We start from the raw sequence: 25,039 nt of genomic DNA, 5'->3' as shown, positions 1-25,039 counted from the left end.
CCTGTCTTTTTCCAGTTCTTCCTGTGTTTCTTTCCCTCTCTTCCCATGTTTCTCTCCCACTCTTTCTGCATTTCCCCCCCTTTCTTCCTGTGTTTTTCCCTCTCTTCCCGTGTTTTTCTCCCACTTTTTCCGCATTTCTTTTCCTTTTTTCCTGTGTTTCTCTCCCACTTTTTCCGCATTTCTTTCCCTTTCTTCCTGCGTTTTTCCCTTTCTTCCCGCATTTTTCCCTTTCTTCCCATGTTTCTTTCTCTTTCTTCCCGCGTTTCTTTCCCTCTCTTCCCGTGTTTCTCTCCCACTTTTTTCGCATTTCTTTCCCTTTCTTCCTGCGTTTTCCCCTCTCTTCCTGTGTTTCTCTCCCACTTTTTTCGCATTTCTTTCCCTTTCTTCCTGTGTTTTTCCCTCTCTTCCCGTGTTTTTCTCCCACTTTTTCCGCATTTCTTTTCCTTTTTTCCTGTGTTTCTCTCCCACTTTTTCCGCATCTTTCCCTTTCTTCCTGCGTTTTTCCCTTTCTTCCCGCATTTTTCCCTTTCTTCCCGTGTTTCTTTCTCTTTCTTCCCGCGTTTCTTTCCCTCTCTTCCCGTGTTTCTCTCCCACTTTTTTCGCATTTCTTTCCCTTCCTTCTTGCGTTTTCCCCTCTTTTCCCGTGTTTCTCTCCCACTTTTTCTGCATTTCTTTCCCTTTCTTCCTGCGTTTTCCCCTTTCTTCCCATGTTTCTTTCCCTTTCTTTCCGCATTTCTTTCCATCTCTTCCTGTGTTTCTCTCCCACTTTTTCCGCATTTCTTTCCCTTTCTTCCTGTGTTTTTCCCTCTCTTCCCGTGTTTCTTCCCGTGTTCCTTTCCCTTTCTTCCCGCGTTTCTTTCCCTCTCTTCCGCACTCCTCTCGGGATCAAGTCTCGCCCTTTGGGCACTTACCTGACCGCAGTGCAGTTTAAAGACAAACCAAAAGCAGGAGTGATAGAGAGACAGACCGAGGTGGATGTTTCCTTACATCCTGCGCAAGAAAGAAACCCCGCACGCCTCCAATGGGGAAATTTTCTTCTTTTTTAATTTACAGCAGAAAGAATATAAAGCATTCAGAAAACATTTTCCATATTTTTAAGGGCAATTCAAAACATTTTTGCATGGTTTCCAGCAGCTGAGTTCTTCGACAGATCCATTGATCCAGTGATGCTTTTAAACATGCACGGTTACAAAAATAAAACTTACAAAAGGAGAACATCTATAACTAGGTTCAACATGCAAGTCTCGGGGGGCCCCCCCGGTCCCCCCTCCGTCGGTCGGTTTGGGCGCGGACTACGGTGTGGAACTGCCATGAAGCGTGCAGCCGTCGAGGGGCGGGCGGGTGGGGGGGTTGTTGTTTCATGTCATGTCCGGTATTTTCTCTCACACGCGGGGGCCATTCGTATTTCGACACACGGGATCATGAGGATGGCGTCACACAAAGGAGGAGCAAGTCTGATTTCGGGGAGACACGGGAAGGGGGGTCCCGGGAAGGAGAGGATGAGGCGCCCTTCCAGACCGAGGCCTGCCGTCGGGAAAGGCGATGCGGGGAGAATCGGATACTGGATTTTTTGGGGAGGGGGTAATTTTGGGGCGGCAGAGGGTAAGCGCACAGGGGGCTTCCTGCCGAACGGACAGGTGGACGGAAAAACAGGCAAAGGAAAGAGGGGATACCACCGCTGTTTTTTGTGGGGATCGCAGAGCGAGAGAGCGCGCAGCACTCTGACTCCAAACAACGGGAAAAATGGGGCCACTGGGTGGGGGGGGGTCACTACTCTTTTTTGGGGAAGGGGAGCAAAAGGTCAGTCGCAGGTAGGAAGGCCAAAGCCGCTCGCAGATTCCTTTGGCCAGGGAAAGAGCAACAAAGCAAGCAACGGAAGGAAGAAAGGAAGGAAGGAAGGAAGGAAGGAAGGAAGGAGGGAAGGAAGGAGCCCTCTCTCCACTTGGTCGGGGTGTCAAACTCACAACCTATGGGCCGAATCCGCTTGTATCCCGACTCCTGACACAGAGCTGACGGGAGTCGGATACAGAGACGTATGTTCTGTTTCGTCGGGCGAGCCGTGTTTACGTTGAGATACAAGGCTTGCTGAGGTGGTCAAACACCTTTCAACCTTTGCTCCTTAACCTCCTCGTCCCTGGATAATTGAAAGAGATGTTTAAATGCGACAGGAGCAACTTGAGAAACTGCAAGTCACTTCTGGTGCAAGAGAATTGGCCGCCTGCAAGGACGTTGCCGACTGTTGTGATGCCTTGCCATCCTTGTGGGAGGTTTCTCTCATGTCTCTACATAGGGAGCTGCAGCTGACAGAGGGAGCTCATCTGCATTCTCTGACCTGTCGGAGGTAATTTTCAATGGTAAGCAAACAGTATTTTGCACCCCCCCCCATCAATCACTGATATATATTTTCTGTTAGTCGTGGGCTATATTTGGTTCAATTCCATCATTGGTGGAGTTCAGAATGCTCTTTGATTGTAGGTGAACTATACATCCCAGTAACTACAACTCGCATATGTCAAGGTCTATTTCCCCCCCAAGAGCACCTCAAGAGCGCCCCTGGGCAATACCAACTCTACCGCGACTGCTTACTTTGCGTAAGGGTTGAGCCGCCCCTGCCTCCCTAGCTTGTTTACATGGGTAAGGCTCCATGTCCCTTCGGACCGCCTCTGCTGGCGTTCCTTAAGTAGAGACTGGATGGCCATCTGTTAGGAGGGATCGAATGTTGCCTTCCTTTAGGGCAGAAAGGGGTGGGACTAGATGGCCTTGAGGGAGACCTAGAGAGAAATATACTCTGGAGGTGTCCCCTTCCCTGGAGGCTTTGAAGGAGAGGCTGGATGGCCATCTGTTAGGAGGGATCGAATGGTGCGTCCTTGGCTGGGTAAGGCTGGGTGCCCTTTAGGGACCCCTCTGCTGGGTTTTTTTAATTGAGTCTGGATGGCCATCTGTCGGGGGGGGATCGAATGGTGCCTTCCAACTCTACAGACAAATATACTCTGGAGATGTTCCATTCTCTGGAAAATTTTGAAAGAGAGGCTGGATGGCCATCTATTTGGGAGGGATCGGATGGTGAGTTTCTTTGTGGGGTCTCTTCCAACTCTAGGATCCTAGCTCTCTATTATTATTATTATGCAGAGACCATCTATTACTCTATTTATTATTATTATGTCAAAGTCTATTTCCCCCCAAGAGCGCCTCAAGAGCACCCCTGGGCAACATCAACTCTACCGCGAATGCTTACTTTGGGTAATGGTTGAGCCGCCCCTGGTCCAGATCCATCATTGTTTCTCCAGAGCCATTGGGAGTTCTGTGTGCCATATTTGGTTCAATTCCATCATTGGTGGAGTTCAGAATGCTCTTTGATTGTAGGTGAACTATACATCCCAGTAACTACAACTCTCATATGTCAAGGTCTATTTTCCCCCAAGAGCGCCTCAAGAGCACCCCTGGGCAACATCAAGTCTACCGCGACTGCTTACTTTGCGTAATGGGTTCGCCGCCCCTGGGGATGCAAGCCAATTCCATCATTGGTGGAGTTCAGAATGCTCTTTGATTGTAGGTGAACTATACATCCCAGTAGCTACAACTTGCATATGTCAAAGTCTATTTCCCCCCAAGAGCGCCTCAAGAGCACCCCTGGGCAACATCAAGTATACCGCAACGGCTTACTTTGCGTAAGGGTTGAGCCGCCCCTGGGTTGGGGGGATGTTTTCTCATTTGGGAGTTGTAGTTACTGGGATTTATAGTTCACCTACAATCAAAGAGCATTCTGAACTCCATCAACGATGGAATTGAACCAAACTTGGAACACAGGACTTCCATGACCACAGAAAATACTGGAAGGGTTTGATAATCTCAAGAGCGCCCCTGGTTAAAATCAACTCTACCGCGACTGCTTACTTTGCGTAAGGGTTGTGCCGCCCCTGGGTTGGGGGGATGTTTTCTCATTTGGGAGTTGTAGTTACTAGGATGTATAGTTCACCTACAACCAAAGAGCATTCCGAACTCCATCAACGATGGAATTGAACCAAACTTGGAACACAGGACTTCCATGACCACAGAAAATACTGGAAGGGTTTGATAGCCTCAAGAGCACCCCTGGTCAAAATCAACTCTACTGCGACTGCTTACTTTGCGTATGGGTTGCGCCGCCCCTGGGTTGGGGGGATGTTTTCTCATTTGGGAGTTGTAGTTACTGGGATGTATAGTTCACCTACAATCAAAGAGCATTCCGAACTCCATCAACGATGGAATTGAACCAAACTTGGAACACAGAACTTCCATGACCACAGAAAATACTGGAAGGGGTTGATAATCTCAAGCGCACCCCTGGTCAAAATCAACTCTACCGCGACTGCTTACTTTGCGTATGGGTTGCGCCGCCCCTGCCGACACGGGAATAACGTGGGAATGAGTTTGACAGCCCTGTCGTGGAGGAGGGCCAAGGGAAGGGAAGGGAAGGGTCTTCCTCGGAAGGACCCCAAGGAAAATAACCGGATTCAAAGGATTCAGAGAGCAAGCTTCGTCCCCCACCCGCCACCCCGACCCCGCATTACATGGATTTATTCATTTTCAGTCCTGGCAGTGAACAGAATCAATTCGAGAAAGAGAGAGAGAGAGAGAGAGAGAAAGACGCACACACAATTAATAACGCTAGAAAAGGCACCAAGAGCACTGACCCCAGGTTGGCTTCTTTTTTTTTTGTTTTGCCACAATCTTTTGTGTGTTTTAAATGCTTTCTATTTCTTTTTAAAGACACCTCTTTTTTTTTGTTAAAGTAACATTAAACATAAAGTTTAAAAACAAAAAACTTCACAGAATTGTGAGTATTTTTAGGCTTCACAATAAGCCTCTCGAGAGCAAGACTAAACATTATCATTATCACCATCGTCGTCGTCGTCAACGTCGTCGTTGTCGTTGTTGTCTTCTGGGATCCAGCAAGAGCAATGCCTATTCCGTCCACCCAAGTCGCCTCGGACCGAACATTGAAACTGGCACTAAAGCGAGAAAGGCGGTCAGCGGGGCGAAAGGGGGGGGGTTAGAGGTGGGACGAGGGGCTGCGAAGGCCGACCCCCGCCCTTTGACCTTTGCCCCCCCTCCGGCCACGAGAGACCTCCGTTTCTCTTTATCAAAAGGACTAATTCAAAACAGATTTCTTTGGCTCCTCTCTATGTGGAAATAGCAATATACCATGACACCCCTACAAAACCTTGCTTGCATCTTTTAATTACTATTATTATTATTTTTCAACTTTTAATTTGTGCAATTTCAAAGTACATTGTCTGACTTCCAGCAGGAAATATGGACATGTGAGACATATTATTTTTTGTTTTTTTTATGTTTTTCTCTCTACTTTCATACTATTTTCTTCTTTTTTTAATATTCATTCTACGTGTTCCTTATTGGAGTGAGTGTATGGTGTTTAAGCTAGATACAATTTCGTATTCATTATGATTATCTGCTTTGCAAAATAACTTAATAATAATAATAATAGGTTTTTTTTCTTCTTCTTAAGCAATATTAGCATTCACTTTTTACTTGGCACCATCGGCAAAAAAAAGAAGGAGGAAATCAACAAAACCTAACGGAACGGAACGGAAACGAAATCTCCTGGTAGCCAAAAAACCAAATGTAAACATCTCTCTTTTTTTTGTTTTGTGTTTTAAAGTAATGTTACTTTTTGCCTTTTTTTCCTAAGTCTAAATACATTAGCTCTTTTGCTTCTGCAGTTTAGTCATGCTTTAGCAAAATGTCCTTCTAAAGAACATTTAAAATAAAGTTTCTTATAGTGAAATAAAGTTTTTTTGTTTCATTTTACAGACCGTAAGCCACTAATGCTTTGCTTTGTCGTTTTCTTTTTTTTGTTTGTTTTGTTGTCCTTGAAGTCATGCACATCTGTTTGTTTTTGTTTTTTGTTTTTTCGGTAGATATATACAATATGTACAAACATCCACACTCTTCTGGCTCATTCAGACAAAACTATACAAATAACGCAAATTTCTCTCGCCGAGTTATTGACCCTTTGCGAATAAAATATTTAGCAATTAATATATTCCCTTTTCAAATATGTATTTCTCATTCCCCGTCGTTCTGCTTCCGTCCTATATACAGAAACTGCCTAGATATAGATATTCTTTTTGTTCTGTTTTGTTTTCTTTTTGAAATAGCCAAAACAAGGAATTTACTGGCCGAAAATGCTGCAGCTTCCCTTTTTTGCTTTTTTTCTTTTTCCTCGTCCAGAAATGCTGCAGCTTCCCTTTTTTTGCTTTCTCGTTTTTCCTCGTCCAGTCAACATCTGAATTTGCACGCTATATAGATTGACTCTTCGGTCGGAACAAGAGGTCTGAAGGTTTGCCGAAATCATCGTTTACAAATCATCTAGAAGTAAAACAAGTTAGAAACCTTGAGTTTTGTGAAGTAAGGCCTGAAAATAAAGTGCCAAATATGAGAAGAAGTGCATTATGGCAGTTGAGAGAGAGAAAGAGACTGAGACTCGAAGGCGGCTCTAGAGAGAGAAAGAGGAAGAGAATAAGAGAAACAACAACAAAAGAAAAACAAAAAAGGGGGGAATGACGGAACCAAACAACAGAGGACGCGGATCGGAACAAAAAGGAGGACACCCTCCCGCGCGTCCCATCGTCCCCTGCAAATACCCGTTTGCCTCGGAAACGCTTTCTGGACAAAAGGGACGGACGCGACGAGAGTTTCGGGTGAACGAACGAACGAACGTAAAGCCGGAGGAAGTGCAAAGGAAATGATGAAGGAGGAGGAGGAGTGGACCCAAAGGAAAGAAAGATGGAAGGAGGGATAAAAGGAAGGAAGGAAGGAAGGAAGGAAAGGGTCCGGACCCTTCCTTTCCCTTCTCGTCTTCTTTCTCCCTTCGCTCCCCTTTCCTTCCTTTTTCCTGGAGAATCCCAGCATTTTCCGGGTCTTGGAGATGATTGACAGGTGCAGGAATAGCGATTCTTGGATTGTGGGGTTTTTGCCTTTTTTTGGTATCATGTTTGTACAGTTCCACACATGGTTTTGTTTTGTTTTTTCAATACAGCCCTATATGAAAAGGATGGTTAATAATTGCTTCTCTCTTTTTTCTTTTTGTTTTCGTTGGTTGGTTGGTTTCCGAGAGGAACGAAGCAACTCGCGAGAAGTCCTTCCTTCCGGGTGTCACTGAAAACCCCGACCCCGCCTCCCCCCATGATCCAAACCAAAAGATTCGAGTCCCAAGATGTCTTGCTGAACAAATTAAAAATCGTCCATGAAAGTGCAAATGTAATGACTAAACATTACCGTTTAAAATCTTGCCGCTGATCCGCTCAGCAGCGCAGTCAAGTTTGTTTTGTGTTTTTTTTGTTCTTCTTCAAATAATTAAATTTGTTTAATTGTTGTTGCATGTTTCTGCTAAAAACAGAAAATGAAAAACAGTCTGAAAAGCAACGTCACATTGCTAGGGGATGCTTCCTCCGCTGCCGCCGCCGCTTCCGCCGCCGCCGCCTCGCCCTTCAGGTTCCTTGGCCCTTCTCAATTCTTTCGCTCTGAAAAGACAAAAGGCAGAGAGGAAGGGGACGGGGATTGGCATCGGCTCTCTTCCCTCACGGAAGCCAAATACACAGCAGTCGGGATCCCACGTCCCTTTCCCCCATCAACTAATCCGTGTAGGAGAGAACGGTTCAGTGGCACGTTACTCCAAAAATGAACGTCTGAGTTTCCCCTCTTGGCAGGTCACGGGCTCGGAAAGAAGGTCTTCGGAGGACTCGCTCTGGAGTCGGAGCCCTCAAACTACGGCCCGCGGGCCAGATCTGGCCCCACAAGCTAAAGGTCTCCCCTTGACATTAAGTCTAGTCGAGTCCGACTCTGAAAGTGGAGCTCATCTCTATTTCTAAACCAAAGAGCTGGCGTTGTCCAAAGACACCTCCAAATCCACGTGGCTGGCATGACTGCATGGAAATAAGTCAGAAAGGAAGAAAGGTAGGAAACAAGGAGAAAGGTAGGTAGAAAACGAGGAGAAAAGGAAGAAAGAAAGGTAGGCAGGTAGGTAGGTAGGAAGGAAACAGAAAGGGAAGTAATAAGGAAAGGAAGGTAGGTAGGAAACAGGGAAGGAGGGAGGAGAAGAGGAAAAAATAAAGGTAGGAAACAAGGAGAAAATTAAGAAAGAAAGAAAGGTAGGTAGGTAGGTAGGTAGGAAACAGAAAGGGAAGTAATAAGGAAAGGAAGGTAGGTAGGAAACGGGGAAGGAGGGAGGAGAAAAGGAAGGAAGGAAGGTAGGTAGGTAGGAAACAGAAAGGGAAGTAATAAGGAAAGGATGGTAGGTAGGAAACAGGGAAGAAGGGAGGAGAAAAGGAAGAAAGAAAGGTAGGAAACAAGGAGAAAATGAAGAAAGGTAGGTAGGTAGGTAGGTAGGAAGGAGGGAAACAGAAAGGGAAGTAATAAAGATAGGAAGGTAGGAAACAGGGAAGGAGGGAGGAGAAAAGGGAGAAATAAAGGTAGGAAACAAGAAGAAGAAAGGTAGGTAGGTAGGTAGGTAGGTAGGAAACAGAAAGGGAAGTAATATGGAAAGGAAGGTAGGTAGGAAACGGGGAAGGAGGGAGGAGAAAAGGAAGGAAGGTAGGTAGCTAGGAAACAGAAAGGGAAGTAATAAGGAAAGGAAGGTAGGTAGGAAATGGGGAAGGAGGGAGGGGAAAAGGAAGGAAGAAAGGTAGGTAGGTAGGACCCCTGCTCGAGGTCGGTAGGTAGGACCCCTGCTTGAGGACCCCTGCTCTGGAGGCCTGGCTGTCCATCAGAGAGGCTTCACCAAGCCGTTGTGGACGGGGAGAGAGGCCGCAAAGGTACGTTCTCCTTCCTGAATCCCACCCAGGTAAAGACCCTCACTCCCTTTTTTTGAACCTGTTTGGCTGAGCATGGCCGTCCTCTGCACCTGAGCGGGAGCATTCCTAGCCCAACCTGGGGAGGCAGTGGAGGCAGCATATGCAGCAGGTATTGAGAAGTGCAAGGTGGGGCGGGCGGAGGGGGCAGAGGGGCATGCGACTCCATGCAGCGTCCCGCAATGCACCGTTCACAGGGGGCTCCTGTGAGGCATGCTGGGCTGGCCCTGAGCCGGTGGCGCCCGCCTTCGTGGCCCATGCCAAGTGGTCATCGTGCAAAGGGGGCTCTGGCCAAAGGGGCCCTTGCGCTCGGTGCATGCTGTGTGCTGCGTCGGCATGCGTCGGGCGCAGAGCTGTCGTTGCCGCTTGGGACAAGAGGCATGCAGATCCACATCGGCGCAAGGGCTGGTGCCACCCACCAAACGGCACAACGCTCCCTTGCAGGTTGGGCTGCCTTTGGACGTGGCAAAAGTCGCAACAGTGAGGGCTCGGCGGTTGCAAACAAGTCCCGTGACCTTTTGGGGACACACCTTGCCAGCTACTCACCTGCTTTGGCACCCCAAAAATACAGCCAGTGGCCCCAACTGATGACCCCTCGTTTCTCCAAAACACGGCTCTCGCCACAACACAGATTGACCCTCTTCCAAATGCTAGGCCTAATTTCCCCATCATGGTCAACGGTGAATCGCACCTCTGGTAATCTGGTCATTTGTGGCATGCCCCGTTTTGTGGCCTGATTGGGTTGGTCATGTTGGCTTTCCTGCCTTACGAGGGTTTGTCTGACATTGTGATGGAAGAAGCTCCCCAGAAACGCCTCAACATCCCAACTCTGACTCCTCCCCCAGCGCCCAATGATCCTTTGATGAGCAGATGGAATAGGGTTGGGCCACTTAGGAAGGCCGAGGAAGAGAGGAAAAGAGAGAACGAGAGAGAAAGAGAGAGAGAGAGAGGCGGTCTTGAAAAGTGGAGGGTGGCTGAGTAGTAAGCGGCCACTCAGTGTCCCACCCACCCAAGAAAAAGTGGAGCCCCTACGGAACAAGGGGGTATGGAGAGGCACAATCGGGGCCTACAGGTTGTCTGGATGGAGTGGGAAGGGGTCTGAGGTGCTCCAGCTGGGCCCCTCCAGCACCCTCTCAGGGAACATTATTCCGGGAGGAGACAGAATTTGCACCCGGGGCGTTCTGCTGGCAGAACTGGACTCAGTCCCATGCTGTCTTCTCTCCATTGCCGAAACGGAGTCCTATGTGAGGCCACTTCCGTTAGGACTCTGTTGCAATGGTGCAGGGAGACAGAGGGAAGACTCCGTATTGAGGAATCGTAGTCGGAAGAGACCGCACAAGCCGTCTAGCCGACTCCCAATCACAGAAGCCGGATGGAAGTGGAGAAATGTCGTGGGATGGCTGCCGTCCCTGAAGACAGAGTGGGAACGGAAGACGGCGGTTCCCTCTGCCCTCCCCGCTTTCGTGTGATGAGGTCCTAAGTCCAAGACGGTTCCCTCCACCTTCCCCCGCTTTCATGTGATGATGTCCCGAGTACAAGACGGTGCCCTTTGCCTTCCCCACTTTGGTCTTACAAGGTCAAGACGGTTCTCACCGCCTTCCCCTGCTTTCATGTGATGAGGTCCTGAGTCCAAGATGGTTCCCTCCACCTTCCCTGCTCTCATGTGATGAGGCCCTGAGCCTAAGACCAAATGCTTCTGTGTTATGAGGTCCTGAGTCCAAGACGGTTCCCTCCGCCTTCCCCTGTTTTCATGTGATGAGGTCCTGAGTCCAAGATGGTTCCCTCCACCTTCCCCTGCTCTCATGTGATGAGGCCCTGAGCCTAAGACCAAATGCTTTTGTGTTATGAGGTCCTGAGTCCAAGACGGTTCCCTCCGCCTTCCCCTGTTTTCATGTGATGAGGTCCTGAGTCCAAGATGGTTCCCTCCACCTTCCCTGCTCTCATGTGATGAGGCCCTGAGCCTAAGACCAAATGCTTTTGTGTTATGAGGTCCTGAGTCCAAGACGGTTCCCTCCGCCTTCCCCTGTTTTCATGTGATGAGGTCCTGAGTCCAAGATGGTTCCCTCCACCTTCCCCTGCTCTCATGTGATGAGGCCCTGAGCCTAAGACCAAATGCTTTTGTGTTATGAGGTCCTGAGTCCAAGACGGTTCCCTCCGCCTTCCCCTGTTTTCATGTGATGAGGTCCTGAGTCCAAGATGGTTCCCTCCACCTTCCCCTGCTCTCATGTGATGAGGCCCTGAGCCTAAGACCAAATGCTTTTGTGTTATGAGGTCCTGAGTCCAAGACGGTTCCCTCCGCCTTCCCCTGTTTTCATGTGATGAGGTCCTGAGTCCAAGATGGTTCCCTCCACCTTCCCTGCTCTCATGTGATGAGGCCCTGAGCCTAAGACCAAATGCTTTTGTGTTATGAGGTCCTGAGTCCAAGACGGTTCCCTCCGCCTTCCCCTGTTTTCATGTGATGAGGTCCTGAGTCCAAGATGGTTCCCTCCACCTTCCCCTGCTCTCATGTGATGAGGCCCTGAGCCTAAGACCAAATGCTTTTGTGTTATGAGGTCCTGAGTCCAAGACGGTTCCCTCCGCCTTCCCCTGTTTTCATGTGATGAGGTCCTGAGTCCAAGATGGTTCCCTCCACCTTCCTTGCTCTCATGTGATGAGGCCCTGAGCCCAAGACCAAATGCTTTTGTGTTATGAGGTCCTGAGTCCAAGACGGTTCCCTCCGCCTTCCCCTGTTTTCATGTGATGAGGTCCTGAGTCCAAGATGGTTCCCTCCACCTTCCTTGCTCTCATGTGATGAGGCCCTGAGCCTAAGACCAAATGCTTTTGTGTTATGAGGTCCTGAGTCCAAGACGGTTCCCTCCGCCTTCCCCTGTTTTCATGTGATGAGGTCCTGAGTCCAAGATGGTTCCCTCCACCTTCCCTGCTCTCATGTGATGAGGCCCTGAGCCTAAGACCAAATGCTTTTGTGTTATGAGGTCCTGAGTCCAAGACGGTTCCCTCCGCCTTCCCCTGTTTTCATGTGATGAGGTCCTGAGTCCAAGATGGTTCCCTCCACCTTCCTTGCTCTCATGTGATGAGGCCCTGAGCCTAAGACCAAATGCTTTTGTGTTATGAGGTCCTGAGTCCAAGACGGTTCCCTCCGCCTTCCCCTGTTTTCATGTGATGAGGTCCTGAGTCCAAGATGGTTCCCTCCACCTTCCTTGCTCTCATGTGATGAGGCCCTGAGCCCAAGACCAAATGCTTTTGTGTTATGAGGTCCTGAGTCCAAGACGGTTCCCTCCGCCTTCCCCTGTTTTCATGTGATGAGGTCCTGAGTCCAAGATGGTTCCCTCCACCTTCCCTGCTCTCATGTGATGAGGCCCTGAGCCCAAGACCAAATGCTTTTGTGTTATGAGGTCCTGAGTCCAAGACGGTTCCCTCCGCCTTCCCCTGTTTTCATGTGATGAGGTCCTGAGTCCAAGATGGTTCCCTCCACCTTCCTTGCTCTCATGTGATGAGGCCCTGAGCCTAAGACCAAATGCTTTTGTGTTATGAGGTCCTGAGTCCAAGACGGTTCCCTCCGCCTTCCCCTGTTTTCATGTGATGAGGTCCTGAGTCCAAGATGGTTCCCTCCACCTTCCTTGCTCTCATGTGATGAGGCCCTGAGCCCAAGACCAAATGCTTTTGTGTTATGAGGTCCTGAGTCCAAGACGGTTCCCTCCGCCTTCCCCTGTTTTCATGTGATGAGGTCCTGAGTCCAAGATGGTTCCCTCCACCTTCCCTGCTCTCATGTGATGAGGCCCTGAGCCCAAGACCAAATGCTTTTGTGTTATGAGGTCCTGAGTCCAAGACGGTTCCCTCCGCCTTCCCCTGTTTTCATGTGATGAGGTCCTGAGTCCAAGATGGTTCCCTCCACCTTCCTTGCTCTCATGTGATGAGGCCCTGAGCCCAAGACCAAATGCTTTTGTGTTATGAGGTCCTGAGTCCAAGACGGTTCCCTCCGCCTTCCCCTGTTTTCATGTGATGAGGTCCTGAGTCCAAGATGGTTCCCTCCACCTTCCCCTGCTCTCATGTGATGAGGCCCTGAGCCTAAGACCAAATGCTTTTGTGTTATGAGGTCCTGAGTCCAAGACGGTTCCCTCCGCCTTCCCCTGTTTTCATGTGATGAGGTCCTGAGTCCAAGATGGTTCCCTCCACCTTCCCCTGCTCTCATGTGATGAGGCCCTGAGCCTAAGACCAAATGCTTTTGTGTTATGAGGTCCTGAGTCCAAGATGGTTCCCTCCACCTTCCCCTGCTCTCATGTGATGAGGCCCTGAGCCTAAGACCAAATGCTTTTGTGTTATGAGGTCCTGAGTCCAAGACGGTTCCCTCCGCCTTCCCCTGTTTTCATGTGATGAGGTCCTGAGTCCAAGATGGTTCCCTCCACCTTCCTTGCTCTCATGTGATGAGGCCCTGAGCCCAAGACCAAATGCTTTTGTGTTATGAGGTCCTGAGTCCAAGACGGTTCCCTCCGCCTTCCCCTGTTTTCATGTGATGAGGTCCTGAGTCCAAGATGGTTCCCACCACCTTCCCTACTCTCATGTGATGAGGTCCTGAGTCTAAGACAAAATGCTTTTGTGTTATGAGGTTCTGAGTCCAAGATGGTTCCCTTTGCCTTCCCCCACTCTCATGTGATGATGTCCCGAGTCCAAGATGGTTCCCTCCACCTTCCCCTGCTTTCATGTGATGAGGTCCTGAGTCTAAGACAAAATGCTTTTGTGTTATGAGGTCCTGAGTCTGAGATGGCTCCCTTTGCCTTCCCCGCAGTCCAAGACTGCCTTCTCCACTTTTGTAGAAGGCAGTGATGAGGTCCCGGCCAAACTCCTCCAGCCAGAGAGGGCTCTGTGGCTGCCTCCCAGTGCCCCACAGTCAGTCTCACACCCCGTTGCTCACAGCTTTCCCACTCCCCATGCAGCCCGCTCCCCTTTGGCAGCCTTTGGAAGCCATCTCTAGGCCTCACTGGCCGAAGAGTGGCCCCTTTCAGGGCAACCGAGTGGATCAAGACTGCATGCCCCCTTTGGATAATGGACCCCCAGAGCACAACACCCACCCCCACCCCCGTTCCTTCATGCTCCTGCATTCTCTCCCAGGCAGCAGCTGGATTAGTATGGCCTCCGCAGCAAAGGTTAGTGAGTTGGGCGGCCCTTTGGGCGGCTGCTGCGGCCGAGGCATCGATGGAGGTGGAATCCATGGGCGGCATATCGCCATCTCAGCCACAGCCCCCATGCAAGCAAGCAGAAAGCGAGAGTAGAAAAAGAGAGAGAGAGAGAAAGAGAGAGAGAAGGGAGAAAGAGAGAGGTGTATATATATCTGGAGATATATATATATTTATATAAATAGAGGTATCTTATTCTCAATGGAAGAGAAACAAGGCCAGCAGGCAGTTGCTCCACTCACCCTTTTGTACCGCCTGTGGTCCACCAGTGGGCTTCGGGTGAGAGCAAAACGATAGCAAAGAGAGATTAGCATCCGCAGACGGAAAGGAGAGAAAGAAACAGGAAGAGAGAAAGGAAGGAAGGAAGAACGAAAGAGAGGGGGGTGTCCTTTATTCAACAAGCAGAGGCGGCCCTAGGTAATCTTCGACGGTAAGCAAACAGTATCAGAATGCTCTTTGATTGTAGGTGAACTATACATCGCAGTAACTACAACTCGCATATGTCAAGGTCTATTTTCCCCCAAGAGCGCCTCAAGAGCGCCCTGGGCAAAACCAAATGTACCGCAACAGCTTACTTTGTGTAATGGGTTCGCCGCCCCTGGGAATGCAAGCCAATTCCATCATTGGTGGAGTTCAGCATGCTCTTTGATTGTAGGTGAACTATACCTCCCAGTAACTACAACTCACATATGTCAAGGTCTGTTTTCCTCCAAGAGCGCCTCAAGAGCACCCCTGGCGAAATCAACTCTACCGCAACGGCTTACTTTGCGTAATGGGTTCGCCGCCCCTGGGGATGCAAGCCAATTCCATCCTTGGTGGAGTTCAGCATGCTCTTTGATTGTAGGTGAACTATACATCCCAGTAACTACAACTCACATATGTCAAGGTCTATTTTCCCCCAAGAGCGCCTCAAGAGCGCCCCTGGCGAAATCAACTCTGCCGCAATGGCTTACTTTGCCTAATGGGTTCACCGCCCCTGGGGATGCAAGCCAATTCCATCCTTGGTGGAGTTCAGAATGCTCTTTGATTGTAGGTGAACTATACACCCCAGTAACTACAACCTGCATATGTCAAGGTCTATTTTCCCCCAAGAGTGCCTCAAGAGCACCCCTGGCGAAATCAACTGTACCGCAATGGCTTACTTTGCGTAATGGTTGAGCCGCCCCTGTCAACAAGGGCAAGGGTTGGAGAAAAGAGGGTCTGCTGGACAGTGTCGAAAGGGGAAGGTGGACACTGCTAAGAGGAGCCAGGGTCCCCAAGAAGCCCTTTTAGGGGCCCAAAGCCAGCCAGGTGGCCTCTTTTTGCCCCCCCCCAACTCATTCTTTTTTTTTTCAGTGGCCCCAATTCTTTACTCTTCCTTGTGCAATCCAAACCTCTCTCTGATCACCTTCCACAGTAGATTTCCTCACCCTCCCCAAACACTACTTCAAGGAAACAAACCCTTGTCTAAGTGCCATTCTTCACACTTCAGGACTCCTCCGCTCGACACAAAACAAGTGCGCTTTTAGCGCCAGAAACATGGGGAGAGAGGGGTGTTTTTTGGCACGGAAAAGGTGCCAAACTCCGTGTTCTCCACGCAACAGATTTATTTAAGAAGGTCCTGAAGTGTGAAGAACGGTTGGCAACTGCTCAGAGGGCTTTTATACTTGTCGAAAACCCGTGGAACCGATCTGTCCATGCGTGCGAGAGATCGGAACGAGGGGAGGCCTGCGTCCCTACAATGCTTTCCAAGAGAGAAGGGAGAACGTCATGGGTCGGTCCAACGACAACCTCACCCAACGCCTCGCCCGGCGAGCAGCTGCCAATACAAGTATCCCACCCAGTGGTTTCCACTCCAAAAAGTGCCCTTCCCACCCATTGCCAGGGCTCCACAATAAGAGGAGATATGGAACAAGGGCAGGGAAAGCGAGGAGGAGGAGGCAGAGCTCACAAAGGAGGAACTGTGTTTATATGAGTAAGCGGGCATGATCCCGACTGCGCTAGTGATCTCACAACCGAAGCAGCGGTCAGCCTCTTGGGTGGGTAGGAGCATAGCTCCATCCTCTGCCCACTTGGTCAGACAACATGGATGGCACCTCACTGGACCCAAAGGGCAGTGTGACCTTGGAACGTTGCGAGGGGAGCGCCTGGTGCAGTTCGCCTCAGTGTCAGTTCGCATCAGTGGGAGAAAGGCCTCAGTCTAAGAGAGCCCTCAGCGTGAGAAGTCCTCAGTTTGAAATCTGATCTGAGAAGCTTTGATGAGAGAAGCCCAAGGTTTAAGGCCACTGTGTGTGAAGGCTTTGTGTGTAAAGCTCCTGTGTAACTTTGGTGTTAGTAGGCTTCAGTATGAGAAGGCCTCAGTGTCAGTTCGCCTCAGTGGGAGAAAGGCCTCAGTCTAAGAGAGTCCTCAGTGTGAGAACACCTCCGTTTGAAATCTGATCTGAGAAGCTATGATGAGAGGAGCCCAAGATTGAAGACCATTGTGTGTGAAGGCTTCGTGTGTAAAGCTCCTGTGTAACTTTGGTGTTCGTAGGCTTCAGTATGAGAAGGCCTCAGTGTCAGTTCGCTTCAGTGGGAGAAAGGCCTCAGTCTAAGAGAGCCCTCAGTGGGAGAAGGCCTCAGTTTGAAATCTGATCTGAAAAGCTATGATGAGAGGAGCCCAAGGTTGAAGGCCATTGTGTGTGAAGGCTTCGTGTGTAAAGCTCCTGTGTAACTTTCGTGTTAGTAGGCTCCAGTATCCGTCCTCTGCCCACCTCCATCCTCTGCCCACTTGGCCAGACAACTTTGATGGCACCTCACTGGACCCAAAGGGCAGTGTGACCTTGGGACATTGCGACGGGAGCGCCTGGTGCAGCCCTAGGACTCAGGGTTTTGCCTAATTGCAACCTGTGTGTTGATGGCTTTCCCGTGACAAGAGTCCTGGACTGTCCTGGAAGCTCTCTCGGGACAATAACACCATCACGCCTGGCACAGAAAGGGCAGCGTTACAGGAGAGCGAGAAGGAGAGAGATTGGGTTTGCCCCTCACCCAGGCAGCGCTGCGAATCTCATGCCTCCAACCTTCTGGAGATGAAAATGAGGAAACGTGGGGCCGAGCAACATCAGAGTGTTCACGACAGAAGAAGTTGTGCATAATGCACAGGCAAGGAGAAGCTGCAGAGGTCTGCTTTTGCGTCTCTGGTGGTGGCGGCAAAAGCCTGTCCCTCCGCTGCTGCGTGCCATCCAATGCTGCGTCCATGGAACCACAACCCATGGCTTATTGGCCACCGCTAGGAGTTGCACGTTTGTGAAGGAAACCTTTCTGCCACTCAAGGCCCACCAAAGCCATTGCCAGGACCACCCAAACCAATCCACTACTGCTGGGAGCTGCTCGGCGCTGCTCTTTCCCTCCTGAAAAAGGACCCACGGCACGGGCCATTATCCTGGGGAACGAGACCCAAGTCGCCCAATGTCTTTCTCCCGTGAGCCTCCAAGAAGCCACAAGATCCATTGGCTTGCTTCGCGCCTAGACCACTGGCAGGGCCTTTCCCTGCACTGCACCCCACCCGAGAGAGCTTGAGATTCAGATAAAGGCATCAACACTCCAACTCACGGGGCTCACCTGTGGCGGCAGCGCCGTAAGAAGCGCATGATCTTGCGCGCAGCTTGGTCCTGCTTCTTGGTGAGCAGGCTGCTTCTGCAAGAGAGACCGGTGGTCAGAGGGGAGGGTTCTCTTGGGGGTGGCTTCACGGCCACTGAGGACCAGCCCCCCTTGGAACCCCACCCCTCCCAGTCCAACTCCTCTTGGGCACCTGAGCTTCTGCTGGACCAGGGCAGCCGCCCGGCGGCTCTGCCTCCGCCTCCCGCACTCCTTGTAGCTGCGGTAGAACTGCTGGATACGGACGGCCGCCCGGCGACTCTGCTGGAACCGCTTCTGCTCCGCATAGCTCCGGAACTTGCTCTGGATGAGGATGGCGGCCTGGATCATCTTCTTATAAAGTGCATACTGCAAAGGAGTGGAGGGGGGTGTTGGGTAGGGAGCAAGACAAGGGAACAGGAGATGGGAAATGTCAGGGCTAGTTGCTGGAAGCAACGTTGTGGAATTGCTCTAGCTCGAATTGCTGCGGGTGAACTTATGGGTGGAACTTTGGGTCTGGTGACTGAACTACATTTTTGGATTGGTGAGATTGTTTGGCTCTGACCCTTGGAAAGTACTCTGCTTTACCCTTGTTGGGCTGTGTATGACCACGAAACGGTGAGCGGCTGCAATAAGAGAGATTCTGTAGGAGGTCTTGGACAGAAAAAGGGAGAGTGAAGCATCCCCTCAGAGGGTAGGTGTAGCGAGGGAGAGAGAGACTATTTCTTTATTTAAGAAAAACCTCTTTGCTCTTATACTGATTCAGTTTCTTCTTTTATATTAGCTGGGACTTCCTGTGTTCTGTTTAACCTTTGTACAGGCACTGAGGCACACTTCTGTATAACAAAGTAACACAGTTTATGTATAACTTCTGGCTCCAACGCTTGTGGTTACATTTATGTTTTGTTGCAATCTTGAGGCTGTCAGTCAGTATAATATACTTGGTTTACTTTTCTGAAATAGACTTACTTGCTTTACGCACTCTTGACTGAAATTATATTCTGACTAAAGCACCACTGGTTTTCTTTATGTTCCTAAAACTTGAGCTCCATTTAACTAACTGCTTCTATATATCAGAAGTCTTTAACACATCTTCATAACTGCTTATTTCTAACAGGATTTCCTAACTCTTTTCTCTCACAGAAGTTCCTAACAAACCGGAATCCCTAACTCACCGGAACAACAAACAAACAAACCGGAATCCCTAACAAACAGCAATTCCTAACTAACTCTTTTGACTCTCTAACTGCCTATTTTTAAAACCTTGGCTCCGCCCCTTTGGAATTTACTCTTTCCAACTGTCATTTTGGCCTAGCAACCTATTCAAATCCCGGGCCTACGCTAATCTGCATATGACCAATCGGCTTCCATATGCAAATGAATCCTATCTCTGCTGTTGCTACCCTGTCTGTGCCTATTCTTCCCTATCTGCCATATGTAAACATAGAGCTATACATCAAAAATTTAACATAGAATAGCAATTTCGCTACAGTAGGACTTGAAATGGAAGAAGAGGCCACCAAGGCAATAGGAAGCCTGTTCTGGAGGCCTTGTGGGGAACGTGGCAGGTGGTCTTGAGATGCCGGACTCAGCCCAAGGACCGTTACCAGAGCAGTCAAGCTCTTTCCCGGCCCTGGCCTAGAGAGACAGGTCTTCCAGAGGAGGGAGTGAAATAGCCTCCTCCTTCCAGGCCATAGCCTTCCCAAATCCACACTCTTGAGGAGATGCTCTACTCCCCCGCTCCATCCTCTTCCTCTTCCGTACCATTCAAGACCAAGAAGTCCTTGCAAGGTGCCACCATGGGGCAAGGGTCTTTCTGGGTGTGTTTTGGTTTTCAAGTCTGTAGGTCGGTGCCTTGTTCACACAGAGCAGCGATTTGGGGAAACTGGTTGCGTCTGATTTCCACAGACTACCCCCCCACCTCAGTCCCGTATCTTAGAGCAGTGTTTCTCAACCTTACTATAGTTCCTCATGTGGGGGTGACCCCCAACCATAACATTATTTTCGTTGCTACTTCATAACTGTAATTTTGCTACTGTTATGAATTGTAATGTAAGTATCTGATATGCAGGATGTATTTTCATTCACCGGACCAAATTTGGCACAAATACCCAATACACCCAAATCTGAATACTGGTGGGGTTGAGGCAGAGGCAGCCCTAGGTAATTTTCGATGGTAAGCACAGTATTTTGGCGCCCGCCCCCCAACCAGTCACTGATATATATTTTCTGTTCATCGTCGTGGTGGAGTTCAGAATACTCTTTGATTGTAGGTGATTGTAGGCCTCAAGAGCGCCCTGGGCAAAATCAACTGTACTGCAATGGCTTACTTTGCATAATGGTTGCGAGGCCCCTGGATTGGGGGGATATTTTGTCATTTGGGAGTTGTAGTTGCTGGGATTTATAGCTCAGCTACAATCAAAGAGCATTCTGAACTCCACCAATGATGGAATTGAACCAAACTTGGCACACAGAACTTCCATGACCACAGAAAATACTGGAAGGGTTCGATGGCCATTGATTTGGAGTTTTGGAGTTGGAGTTCGCCTACATCCAGAGAGCACTGTGGACTCAAACAACGACAGATCTGGACAAAACTTGGCATGAATACTCAATATGCCCAAATGTGAAAACTGGTGGAGTTTGGAGAAGATAGACCTTGACATTTGGGAGTTGTATGTTATATGTTCTGCAGTTGATGGTTGGTGATGGAAGGGTTAATGTGTGTATTAGTTCTAGAGAGTTTGGTAATCTGTAAGTGGGAGTTCATGGGTGAAAGCAATTAGGGGTGGAGGTGTGCAGAGATGGGTTGCAGATGGGTGTTATTGGATTTAAGGAGCTAACCTTGAGACTGATCTTTGGGGAAAAAGTATTTGTTGCAGTTTGGTGGTGGATGCTGCTGGTTCCCCCCCCCCCCCCTCCAGGTCTGTTGGATTTTGGTGGTGGATGCTGCTGGTTTTCCCCCCAGGTCTGTTGGATTTTGGTGGTGGATGCTGCTGGTTTTCTCCTCAGGTCTGTTGTATTTTGGTGGTGGATGCTGCTGGTTTCCCCCCCAGGTCTGGTGTATTTTGGTGGTAGATGCTGCTGGTTTCCCCACCAGGTCTGTTGGATTTTGGTGGTAGATGCTGCTGGTTTCCCCCCCAGGTCTGTTGGATTTTCGGTATCCTGACCTATCTCCTGTAATCTTGGAATCCTTGAACCTTTGGACTGGCTTTTGACTACGGTATAGACTCTTGATCCCTGGACTCTGTTATTGAACTCTCCATGTTTGACCACTGGACTGGACCCTTTGACTACGGTGTAGCTTTTGCTATCAGTTTTTGTTTATTCTGTGGCTGAGTGCTATCTTTGTGTTATATTTTGGTCTATTAAAACAGCCAGCAAGTAAGTGCTGTTTTAATTAGACTGTCTGATAAAACTGGGAGTTTGGTTCATCTCTACCTAAACAAGGCAGAGCCCTGGCAATGTGACATTGTAGTTGCTGGGATTTATAGTTCACCTCCAATCAAAGAGCATTCTGAACCCCACCAACGATAGAATTGGGCCAAACCTCCCACACAGAACTTCCCTGCCTTGAAGGGATTCGCTGATGCGAGCCTTCCTCCAGCCTTGCATGCTCTTCCTTGCACACATGCATGCCGTGTTGCCATGCGCTGAGCACGCCTGCTCTCCCCTCCCCGCTTGGAGTCCCAGAAAGACCCAAAAAGGGTTTCAGAGGGGTCATCAAAGACAGTCTTTGATGACCCCTCTGAAACTCCCCCGTGACCCTCCCAGGGGTCCCAACTCCCAGGTTGAGAAACACAGTCTTAGAGGGAAGGAGGCATCTTTACAATCAAGCTCTAAGACCCATCCTTTTTGCAACTGCTTTCCCATTGGTGATGGTTGACCCTCCTCCACCAAGGTCCCCATGCTGCCCCCCTCTGTGGCTCAGGAAGGAGGGTCTTTGGCCCCAGGGGCCTTGGGGCCCCCTTTCCCCCATCCCTCGGCCCCCCAAGTCTCCAAGAAGCAGCGTTGCCGGCATGCACGTGTTCCTGTGGGTGCGCTGGAGCAGCCAAGGCGCTGCGTCCAAACGGCCCCGAAGGTGAGAAGCTCAAGAGGTGGACGTCATTACCTTCAAGGCTATCCAAGTAAGCTTGGCAAGGAGAAACAGAAAATACAAGATTAACGTTCAGAGCTGCAGCCCTGCCCCAAGGGTCCCCCAAGGCTGGCTTTCAGAGGAGTCTGGTGCAACGGTTGGTGGGTGGGGGGCACCTTCTTGGGAGGAGATGGGAGTCCGCCATCTGCCCCAGTGCCACCCCACTGCTCGGCCAGGCTTCGTTGGCCATGGATCTCTGCAAATCCAAGATCTTTCGAAGAAGCATCTCTCAGAAGCTGAAGACCTCGCTCCTTTGAAAGTCAGGCTTCCAAGTGAAGGACATGCAACTGCTTGGCGAGAACGGGGTGCCCCCCTCGCCTCCTGGGGTGCTTTAGGAGGGTTCCCTCCAGAAACACGCCGTCGGGTGAAGAAGGAACAGAGCAACCAAAGCCTGACGAAGGAAGCAGAGCGAGGGAGGAGCCCCTGTCTGTGGGGGTCTGAGGGGGGGCTCACCTGTTTGTATTTCCGGTAACAGCGTTGAATGACAGCGGCGGCCACTTCCTGCTGCTCCCGAAGGGGACGTCCCTGTAGAGGAAGAGGGAAACACCGGCTTGAGGAAAGGGTGTCCTGGTTTGCACAACAGAAGCAACCGGGGAAGCTATGGGGGCCCCTTCTCAGACCAGGTCTTCTCAAACTGAAACCTTCTCACACTGAGGGCTCTCTTAGACTGAGGCCTTTCTCCCACTGAGGTGAACTGACACTGAGGCCTTCTTATACTGAAGCCTACTAACACCAAAGTTACACAGGAGCTTTACACACGAAGCCTTCACACACAATGGCCTTCAACCTTGGGCTCCTCTCATCATAGCTTCTCAGATCAGATTTCAAACTGAGGCCTTTCTCCCACTGAGGCCTTCTCACACTGAGGTTAACTGACACTGAGGCCTTCTTATACTGAAGCCTATTAACACCAAAGTTACACAGGAGCTTTACACATGGAGCCTTCACACTCAATGGCCTTCAACCTTGGGCTCCTCTCATCAAAGCTTCTCAAATCAGATTTCAAACCGAGGCCTTTCTCCCACTGAGGCCTTCTCACACTCAGGGCTCTCTTAGACTGAGGTCTTTCTCCCACTGAGGCCTTCTCATACTGAAGCCTACTAACACACTCCCACAGAGACCTCTCACAAACCGTGGGCTACTAAACCACAGGCACACTTATTTACATTGTGAGAGGTCTCTGTGGGAGAAGGGCCTCAGTGTGTTAGTAGGCTTCAGTATGAGAAGGCCTCAGTGTCAGTTTGCCTCAGTGGGAGAAAGGCCTCAGTTTAAGAGAGCCCTCAGTGTGAGAAGGCCTCAGTTTGAGAAGGCCTGATCTGAGAAGCTTTGATGAGAGGAACCCAAGGTTGAAGGCCATTGTGTGTGAATTCTTCGTGTGTAGAGCTCCTGTGTAACTTTGGTGTGAGAAGAGGCTCTGTGAGAGCAAAGCATGAGAACGAAGTCCAGCGTGGAAACAAAGAAGGAAATATAAAGAACTTCCGTGGTGTTAAGGAAACCTTGTTCTTGTAAACCGTACAATGGAGGGGGCCTTTCGTTAATAAGCCCACTCGCCCTACAAATTGCTCCCCAAAGAAAGGTTCTCCATTTTGCCGCTGAGGAGAACGACCTCTCGGGGAGATTCCAGCCATCGCCTTTGGTACCCGAGACCGCTCTTCCTCCTCCTCCTCCTCACCTTGTACTTCCTGAAGACGGTCTGGACCAGCTTGGCGGCCTCGTACAGCTCCCGTTGCTCATGGTCGGAAAGGGTCAGCTGGGCGAAGTCGCTCTCGACCTTCTCGCTGGTGGAGGCGCTGAGGAACTCGGACCAGTCAGTGGCCGACGGAAGGCTGGGCTTCTCAAAGGCTAGGGCGCTGACCGGGGAGCTGGTGGGGCTCTGGCTGGTGTGGGAGGGGGGGCTGAGGGCTGCCCCATAGAGGCTTCTGTGGCGGCAGAAAGAGGAGGAGGAGCAGGGGTCAGGGGCTGCCCCTTGCCCCATCCCAGCCCCTTTCCGAAGGGAAGGCCGCCTCCCGACAGACCTTATCTGGGCAGCGCTGGGCAAGTGGTCGATGTCTGCCAGGTAACCGGCCAGCCAGCTCATGGAGGTGCCGAGAGTTGTCCCCCCACTCCGCTCAGCCAGGGGTCCCTCCGCCGGCGCAAGGCTCTCCCCACGCTTGATCCGTTCTGGTGTGGCCTCGATGATGTGCTCCGCCAGCGTCATCATTGTCACCTGCAGAGGGCAAGAAGGCATCAATCGCAGACAGAAGGACCAATCCTTGGAACTGGGTGTCAGGAGTCAATTTCTGACGACGTGAAGACATCACAAATTCCCTCCGTGACATCCTGACTGAATCATCCTGGATGCCTTTTCTCTCTGTGACATTTTGAAACCTTGTATTGGAACTTGTGGAGCAACAAGCTCTCATAAGGAAACTGAGAAGAGAGGGAGATGGGCATGAAAAGTGTATAAAAGGAAGTGGTCGTGGGGAAAAGTCAGGAGTGTCTTTCTTTGCTGCAGAGATACAAGCAATATATTCATTTCAAAGCAAAGCCGGCTTGTGAGTGATCATTTAATATTGCTATATAAAACCTACAGTCTTACACTGGGTCAAAGGGGGGCTTCTTGGCCTCCAGGAGCGATGCAAGTGTTGGCTTATCTTGGGGTCTTGGTAGACTATCCCCCCCCCCCCAATCTCCCAAGTGTCCCCTGCTTTTTGTCAGAATTTTCAAGTGCAACTGAAGCTCTGTCTCTTCTGTGTGTTTTTCCCGTCTGGCAGAAAGGGGTTGGACTGGGTATCCCGTTGGGGGTCTCTTCTGTCAGAAATATTAATATTAGGTATTTTGGGTTACAAAAATGTGAAAGGGTTAAATGGATGCAGTGACTCAGAGAAGCTGCGGTTCAATATAAGCAGGCGTGCCTGTTGCATGGCAACGCCTCAGTCTGAGGGAGCTCTCAGTGTGAGAGAAGTCTCTCTGTGTGTGAGATCTCCTCAGTGGCAGAATAGGCCTTAGAGTGTAAGGTAGGTGTGCCTGTTGCATAGCAACGCCTCAGTCTGAGGGAGCTCTCAGTGTGAGAGAAGTCTCTCTGTGTGAGAGATCTCCTCAGTGGCAGAATAGGCCTTAGAGTGTAAGCAGGCGTGCCTGTTGCATAGCAACGCCTCAGTCTGAGGGAGCTCTCAGTGTGAGAGAAGTCTCTCTGTGTGAGAGATCTCCTCAGTGGCAGAATAGGCCTTAGAGTGTAAGGTAGGTGTGCCTGTTGCATAGCAACGCCTCAGTCTGAGGGAGCTCTCAGTGTGAGAGAAGTCTCTCTG

At 50.1% G+C, this 25,039-nt stretch overlaps 1 protein-coding gene across 5 annotated transcripts in view; it reads right to left on the bottom strand.

The window, feature by feature from the left end:
- Positions 1 to 1,022: 1,022 nt before the first annotated feature.
- CAMTA1 (calmodulin binding transcription activator 1) overlaps positions 1,023 to 25,039 on the bottom strand; it is a 539,274-nt gene continuing 515,257 nt past the window's right edge. For 2 of the 5 annotated variants that reach the window (XM_067472882.1, XM_067472886.1), the window contains 7 exons: positions 23,768 to 23,958; positions 23,425 to 23,671; positions 22,206 to 22,277; positions 21,729 to 21,749; positions 17,793 to 17,986; positions 17,603 to 17,677; positions 1,023 to 7,526 (listed from right to left, as the gene is read on the bottom strand). In XM_067472882.1, the coding sequence (XP_067328983.1) occupies positions 7,439 to 7,526; positions 17,603 to 17,677; positions 17,793 to 17,986; positions 21,729 to 21,749; positions 22,206 to 22,277; positions 23,425 to 23,671; positions 23,768 to 23,958 (888 nt within the window). In that variant the 3' untranslated portion in view covers positions 1,023 to 7,438. Of the gene's footprint in view, positions 7,527 to 14,265; positions 14,297 to 17,602; positions 17,678 to 17,792; positions 17,987 to 21,728; positions 21,750 to 22,205; positions 22,278 to 23,424; positions 23,672 to 23,767; positions 23,959 to 25,039 lie in introns of all 5 variants that reach the window. The other 3 variants (XM_067472884.1, XM_067472885.1, XM_067472883.1) reach the window with 3 other exon arrangements.

Source organism: Anolis sagrei, chromosome 13, assembly GCF_037176765.1.
Source record: "Anolis sagrei isolate rAnoSag1 chromosome 13, rAnoSag1.mat, whole genome shotgun sequence".
In the NCBI taxonomy this organism is placed as follows: Eukaryota; Metazoa; Chordata; class Lepidosauria; order Squamata; family Dactyloidae; genus Anolis; species Anolis sagrei.
The sequence above is the reverse complement of the archived record's forward strand: the minus strand, read 5'-3'. Positions and strand labels throughout refer to the sequence as shown.